Source organism: Nicotiana sylvestris, chromosome 4 (assembly GCF_000393655.2).
Source record: "Nicotiana sylvestris chromosome 4, ASM39365v2, whole genome shotgun sequence".
NCBI classification, from domain to species: domain Eukaryota; kingdom Viridiplantae; phylum Streptophyta; class Magnoliopsida; order Solanales; family Solanaceae; genus Nicotiana; species Nicotiana sylvestris.
This window is the reverse complement of record NC_091060.1, coordinates 7,285,738-7,293,785: the sequence shown is the minus strand read 5'-3', so window position 1 is coordinate 7,293,785 and position 8,048 is coordinate 7,285,738. Positions and strand designations below refer to the sequence as shown.

Genomic DNA, 8,048 nt, shown 5'->3' with positions numbered 1-8,048 from the left:
ACACGCAGCAGTTACACAAAGAGAAGAAACGAGCAGCAACAGCAGTTACCATAGCGGCGATCAACTGAGGATTGATAAAGTTATAGACATCGCCTCTTATGATAATTCTGTATTCCGGACATAGTGTCTTCATTTTAGAAATTGAATTCAAAAAAAAAAGAAACAAGAACACTATGTCCTTAACTTTGATTCTACTGGCCTCATTTTGCAAATTGAATAAAAAACTTAAGGACAAAATGTCATTCACTTTGTTGCTGTTCTTCTGTATACAAAGTCCTGTAGCTTGAGTTTCAAATTGTATGTTTTAATTTCTGGTTCAAATGTTAAGGACTGACAGTCCTTAACTTTTAAATACATGTTTAAATGTTAAGGACTAGCAGTCCTTAACTATTAATTCCATGTTTAAATGTTAAAGGACAAACAATTCTTAGCTTTTAATTTCTTGTTCAAAAGTTAAGGACTGACAGTCCTTAACTTTTAATTCCATGTTTAAATGTTAAGGACTAGCAGTTATTAACTTTAATTACATGTTTAAATGTTAAAGGACAGGCAGTCTTTAGCTTTTAATTTCTGGTTCAGAAGTTAAGGACTGACAGTCCTTAACTTTTAATTCCATATTTAAATGTTAAGGACTGACAGTCCTTAATTTTAATTATATGTTTAAATGTTAAAGGACAGACAGTCCTTAACTTTTAATTTCTGGTTCAAAAGTTAAGGACATGCACTCCTTAAGTTTTAATTTTTGGTTCAAAAGTTAATGACAGACAATCCTTAAGTTTTAATTTCTTGTTCAAAAGTTAAGGACTGCAATTTCTTAACTTTTAATTCCATGTTTAAATGTTAAGGACAAACATTCCTTATCTTGGTCTTGCACTTACAGTTCACCTGTTCTTAATTCTACAAGGATTACTTTATAACGTATGTCCTTTGTTTCCCATTTTCTTGACTTGTAGGATGGAAACAATATGCATAATAGTTGCTTTTAATGGTAGATGGACTGAAGACTATAAATATCTTGAAACAGAACATAAATCATGAACTAACAAATGAAAAAGTACCCAATGCCTCGAGTGCCACCAGTTACAATAGCATTCATGCCATAAAGGGACCATCTATTCACTTTTTCACTGCACTTAGTGGCAGTGGCAGTAGTTGTGAGTCAAACTGAACTGCAATTCATCCATGGGTTTATTATAAAGTTTTTGGGTTTTGAAAGTTGAAGTTTGTGCTTGAGAGAAGCAGCAACAGTGTGTGAAATGAAGAGGGGTTCCGACATTTTCTTTTGAAGAGAGAGAGAGAGAAGGGATTGAGGGATTGATGTGCACATATAAGGGATTGAGGGATTGATGCTGTTGATCAAGCATGGAGGAGACCGACCATGAAATCACCTTAGGTATTCTAGATGAAATGCAACGCGAAAGAGAGGAAGAAAGGGTAAAATTGTCTTTTTTCTATTAGTGGTGGCTATTTTTGTTAAGCATTATAATTAGTGGATAAAAATTAAACACCCTTAATTAGTGGCTGCTACACGCCATTTTTAAGGAAGGAACGCCTGTTTTTATGGGCCTAGAAACCGTGTTTTTCTCCTTAAATTAAATAAATTGCTGACCCCCCCCCCTCCTCACAACAACCCTATCCCATACAAAACTTCTTAAATTACTCCTCTGCCATTGGCCATTGTATCTCTGTACAAAAAGCAAATTCGTAACCCTAAGCCACCAGTTGCTGTACAACCCTTCTCTCTGAAATCCAGCTGCTGTCCCTCTAGATCAAATCTTTTCATGAATCTCTTTCAATTCCATTAAAATATCAATCTTTACCCCATTAAAGCTTCAATCTTTACCCTTTTCACCCATTAAAATTTCATTTTATACTTTTCCCCATCCTCCTCCCCTTCCTCTCCTCTATTTCTCTACATCTTCCTCTAATAATCGCAGATCTTGGTAAGTTTCTGTTCTTTTCTCGTGTTTAGTACATGGATCTTTGATTTTTATTGTTGATTGTGCACGTATTGACCGGGTCAAAAATGGGTAAAGCAGTTTTTTTGCGGATTCTTAAATAGATATTATGAATTAGCAAAAAAATTGCACACACCGGTACCGTATGTTGACACATATGTGTCGGGTATGAACCCATAAAGAAGTTGACTTAACATAAGTTGCTAAGTTCATGTTTTATTATGGATCCGTGTGCTGATTTGGCGGATTTAGGGTTTGAACTTTATGGGTTCAGGATGCCAATGAACCCGTTGACTATTTGAGTTACTTTGTTCAAAATTTAATATTTGTTCATGTTTAATAGTTTTCTTAGTATATATACAGGGTTTGCCTTTGTTTGCAGATTTACATCTGTGTGAGTGTTTAGTATACATGTTTTTAGTTTTTCATTGATTTAATTCATCCGTCTAAAATGGGGACAAATTACTTTGAGACAGAATATAATTTGGTAAAGATTTATGTATTATTGTGGATTTATAATGTTATAACTTTATGTCGATAATATTTCCTCAATAAGCCTAAGAATTGATATAGAGGACTTGTATGGGCTTTGGCAAATTTTGGTCTTGGGTTTGTAGATCCATGGTTATGCCAGATCTGTGTTGAATTAACCAGTTTACTTGGTGATATGAAACTTATACCGTCTATGACGCCATGTGTTTTAACTTTCACATGTTCTTGTTGCTTATTTATTGTAGAAGATTTGTCTGTTAGAGCTTTATCTCTGATTTGAGTATTGTTCGTTAATGTGAGTATGGTGTCAGAAGTTTCAACTTCTGTTCTCTCTTTGTTAAGTACTAAAATATACAACTACTTCGTCCTTGTCTGCAGACTGATATTTCAGCTGAGGTTTTTGTTGTCTGAATACGTCATGGCTTCCTTGGATATGACTCTTGATGATATGATAAAAAGTAGGAGAAATACTGAGAGAGGTGGTAGAGGACAAGGCAGGGCCCGACGTGGAAGAGGAGGATCATTTAGAGGTGGAAGAACAACAGGAGCTCCTCGTAAAGTGCCACTTGGTGTAAATGCTCGGCCATCTGCCAACAGAATTGCCAAGGCAAGCTCGAAACTGATGGAGTCTTTTGCATTTCCTAGACAATTTCATATGCTTTAGAAATGAAACGGAGGGTTCTCCGTATATTTGCTATAGAATTGACATACAAGAGATATTGACATGTTTGGCTCTAAGGAGAAAGTTCACTTGCTGTCAAATGGTTGTGCAAAGTATTGATGATCCTCTAACTCCTTCCATTCGAATGGGTTTTCTGCGAGGAACGTGCAATGGATTTTGATAAAATGGGATATTCAGGTGGCCCTGTTGTGGCACATTGCTTCTTTGTGTAGCATGTTGCTTGAGGTGCTTCTTTAACTGGAAAAAATTAAAGAGATTTCACCTTTTAATTTCCGTAACATCTAGAGGGTTGTACTTTCTTAACCATCTCTAATCCTCACTATCTAATAGCAATTGCTTTAAAAGGAAGTTTGTGATTGTCGTAAAGGATCCTACTGCAATATGTGGAACTGCTGTGGAGTCGAGATCTTCTGTTACGATCTAGTTCATGGCCTCTTTGCAAAAGTGGCTTCCTTCACTGAACATCAGAAGTGGAGCTCTCACCTTTTGTTTAAGGACCTGTTGATGTGCAGTGGGTCAACTCCACCATTCCACCATCACTTTTATCCATAGTTCATTCCTCTTTCTCTATTAGATTTCATTGTTTTTGAGCAATTCGACGTAAGAAACTCCTCCTAGTTCGATGGAACGCTGATGATATCTGATTTAATCTTGAAGAATGGTTATCTGTCTTATTTTTTGGTAGTATTGCTGACTTTTAACTTTCCACCTGGATATATTTTGGGCATGCTCTCTTCAGTCTTTCCGCAGAACGAAGAATTTGCCATGGCAGAATGGCAATGGCTTGTTTGAAGATAGTCTTAGAGCTGCAGGAATATCATCTGGATTGGAGAGTGGCACTAAGGTGTATGTTTCCAACTTGGATATTGGAGTGACAAATTCAGATATAAGGGTACAGCTTGTGCATGTATTTCAAATATATACTTATTCGCAATAGATATCTTTCAAGATCTGTTAAAAGAGGACTTGCTACACAGGAACTCTTCTCCGAGATTGGTGAACTGATACGATATGCTATCCACTATGACAAAAATGGTCGTCCAAGTGTAAGTTATTTTCTGCTAATTTAAAGCATAGTTCTGTGTTAACTTTTACTCGTATTGCTTGGTTATCACATGCACAAGTTATTCATCAGTTGGTGATGTGTATGCTGCCTAGTTTGTACTAGAAGTGGTTGGGTTGAAGCTTGATGTGGTTTAGAAATGCATCTACTGGTATTTGAGTTGTAGAAGTTCAATTAACGGGGAAATAGCCTCCTACGATACTTACTAAGTATCTAGATTTTTTGATAATGCAAAGTAATACACGAGACCCACATTTGGAAACAGCTTTCAGATTTTTTGATACTTGAGCTCTTTATATCTGTATAATTGTGTCATGTCAAAGGATCACATCTGTTATTTGAGATGGAGTAGAAATCATTGGTTTGAAGCAGTGAGGTTGTAGGAATAAAAGACTCCTTGGTGGGTAAGCCTGTGAAAAATGAATATTGGAGTCTAGTGTATGGAAAAATAATAATCTGCATGGCACACATTTCTGAATATGTTTATATATATGTTTTGTTCTTATAATTTCAAATAAGCTGCTCCATACACTTGTAGATCACCCCTTTATCATAACAGCTGGCCAATGATGCTGGTGTCCAGCTTCATGACTTTATATTTCTCTTATTTTTAACCTTCAACTGTTAGTTCGTGGTGCTGAATTAATCGTTTTAAACATCCTGCTTTTCTGTGTCTTTTACACTTGTATCAGTTTGTCAGTTGTTTCTTTTAGATTAAATAGTTGTTTTTGTAGTACTAGCTTGTATAGTTTTGGAGTTACCCTTGATGGTAAATTGTTAAATCACTTACAGGGTGCAGCTGAGGTGGTTTTTGCCAGAAGAAGTGATGCATACCAAGCACTTAAAAGATACAACAATGTTCAGTTGGATGGGAAGCCAATGAAGATAGAAGTTGTTGCTCCCCCCACAGACATGCCCTTATCAGCTCGTGTAGATGTTGGACGAGGAAGTGGAAGGAGGACAATTGTCATGACGTATGTAATATTAATTTCTTTCTTTCCCTCTCTTAGTATCTCTGGTTGTCTGTGTGACAGCCATACTTATTAACAGACTGTTGCAGTATGTACCGCCATTTTACTCTCAGAATATTTTGCACTCAGTGTTGTGTTGTCGGTAATAGCAAATGGTCCACATAATTGCTTTTAGCTTCTTAGTAGTGCTTTAGCCAAAGATTGCTTGTTAATTGATTCTCATTCTTGCCCTATTATAATGACAGATCTATGCTTTTTTTTCTTCTGTTGATGCGAGTCATTTGCTTGTTTGTAGTTGAATTTTTATTTAGGGTGCGGTTGTTTTGGTTGGGGTTGTCTTATAGGAATATTGTAGCTCAAAAGTAGTAAATGTTTTACGGGTGAAATGTTGTCCAATATCTTGTTGGGCAGTTAATGTGAACCTATGTGTTGTGCAGGCCTGGCTCAGCTCGTGGAAGGGGTTCTGCGTCTGCTGCTAATCGTGGTTCAAGGTGAGTTTCTGATGTGCACAGTTATTTATTCTCTGGATGTTGTTTAGTTACCTGTAGGGTAGGGGTGGAACATGTTTGTTTGGAGGCCGGCCTTAAGGCCATATACAAGTAGAACAGTGGATTTTTGCTTTAAGGCAATTTTAACAAATTGGCCTAATTGAATGCATATTGTTTCATCTTGAGCTATCGCAAGACATATCTTCTATTGTGGAGACTTTGGACGTTGGGCGTCTATTTGTTTGCAATTTTTAACATCTCACACCTGAAGTTGATAGGACTCGTAGCTTACTTTTCTCTGTTAGTGCAATCTCTCTCTTATTCAATGAAATATTAGATGAAGAGATCCTTTTGGATCAGCTAATCAAATGTACACTTGATGTTGAACACTAGAGATTGAAGAGTTGGGAGTTCTTTTTCGGAGTTAGATTTTTAGCGTATTCTCTTCTTCCATGGCTGCATCATCTTAATTGAAGTCAAATGTACGATTAAGTAAAAGTAATAACTACATCCAATTGAAATTACTGTTATTTGTGGAAATAAACTAATTAGATGAAGCCCTTGATAAAGGAAAAAGATAGTGGGCATATTGTTTTGGTGAACAAATTGTTGGAATTCTAAGTAATTGTCTTGTTTCTCACTCTAGTCAAAGGGGCCGTGGAGGTTTCGGTAATGCATCGGGGCGTGGGCGCAGTCGTGGCCGTGGAGGTGGACGTGGGCGTGGTCGTGGCGGTAGGGGGAGAAAGAATGGCGTTGAGAAGTCAGCAGAAGAACTTGACAAGGAGTTGGAAAACTATCATGCTACTGCAGATGCTATGCAGACCTAATCATGGTGTGTACTTTCAGTCCTTGTGGCATAAGGAAAAGAATTCCAAGAACATTTGCTGTAAAGAGTTTCCTGAATGTTTTAGTGGTTTTTCTGATATCTGGTTTGGAGGATACTGGTTTTGGTTTAATGGTTTGTAACATGACTATTAGAACGTCAATGCAGTAGTATATGACTATATAGTTCCGTTATTTTGTTTTTGTGATCAACCATATATTTACCATGGATCTGCAACTAACTAGCAATCATATGCGTGGGATGAAATACGAGAAAAGTTGAACTTCAATGTGTTACAGTGCTCTCAGCGGGCGGCAAAATTGATTTCTGTGTTGAAACTTTGATGGACATGCTTTGCTGCTACATGTATTGTGCGAAGTATTAGGTACTTTGTGGAATTAGTTGAGGTTCGTGCAAGTTGCTGTTGGATACCACGGTTACTATGAAGTTGAACTACAATGTATAGTAGTGTTAAATCTTTGTAGAGCGCATCACTTGGTTGACATTGGTGGCTGCTTCAGTTCTGATGCATTCTTGTCTAGGTATCTCTGTACATTTAAGTGTAGTTCTCTTTCAGTATTCTTATCTAAGTAATGCTAATCCATGTATTCTTATTTACTCGTTATCCTGCATAGTATAATTCTTAGTACCTAAATTTCTCAGTAATTTGTGCATGAATTAGCACCGCAGAATTTAATTAGGAAAATGAAGCTGTATAGCCGTTCTCAAAATAATAGGTGAAATATATTTATATATATATATATATATATATATATATATATATATACATTTTTGGTATGTTATATATAAAATATATATGCTTTTGCGGCTATCAAATTCTTAAAGTGATCTTTGCCCAATTTAATTTGTAAAATAACTGTCACATTAGTTTTGTAGAGTTGAATACTGTAAACTGAACATTATATTCACTATGCATAGATAGGTTAGATTAGTTTTATTGTTTTATTTTTTTAAAAAAGTGATGCAAGAATGTATTATTTTATCTAAATGTCTCTCCTGTGCATTGGCTCCCCCTCATCATAGATGGTTCAGTCGCACCTGATGCCACGAAATGATTGAGAACTAACGGGGTCGAAATGAATTTTGTTCTTTGTATCCAGTAAGTATTGCATGACCGAATAATTTCAGTGTGCACTGCGGAGATATCGAAGAGAAATTAAGGTGATTTGGATGGTTTTCAAAAGTTTGTTTTTGTTATGCATAGTAAAGTAATTGAAAAATTGCCATTGTATAGAATAGAAAAGGTGATTTAATGATTGCTTCACATAGATCGGCCGAATCGAACCAATGACAAGCTATACAGAAACCTAGTTCACGGACCAGCTCAAGGGTCATGATTTTACTAAAACAAAGAGTTTAGGACTGGACTGAACTCTCTACTTGAACAGGCACAGCCCATGATGAAAGACCCAAAGCATTAGGATAATAACATTCATAAATAGCCACTTTTCAACTTTTGTAATTACAAAATAATCATTGCCGCAAATTATATTTGTGTGTGTTTGTGTGAAAAAAATATATATAATAAATTATATTCATTTTGAAAAACA

At 36.1% G+C, this 8,048-nt stretch overlaps 1 protein-coding gene across 1 annotated transcript; it reads left to right on the top strand.

Moving 5' to 3' along the window:
• Nucleotides 1–1,625: 1,625 nt before the first annotated feature.
• LOC104238622 (THO complex subunit 4D) lies at nt 1,626–6,671 on the top strand. Its single transcript, XM_009793034.2, has 7 exons — nt 1,626–1,943; nt 2,829–3,057; nt 3,872–4,024; nt 4,110–4,178; nt 4,988–5,169; nt 5,604–5,657; nt 6,301–6,671. Exons 2-7 carry the CDS (start codon nt 2,869–2,871, stop codon nt 6,479–6,481), a joined length of 828 nt encoding a protein of 275 aa, XP_009791336.1. The 5' UTR covers nt 1,626–1,943; nt 2,829–2,868; the 3' UTR covers nt 6,482–6,671.
• The last annotated feature ends 1,377 nt before the right edge of the window (nt 6,672–8,048 follow it).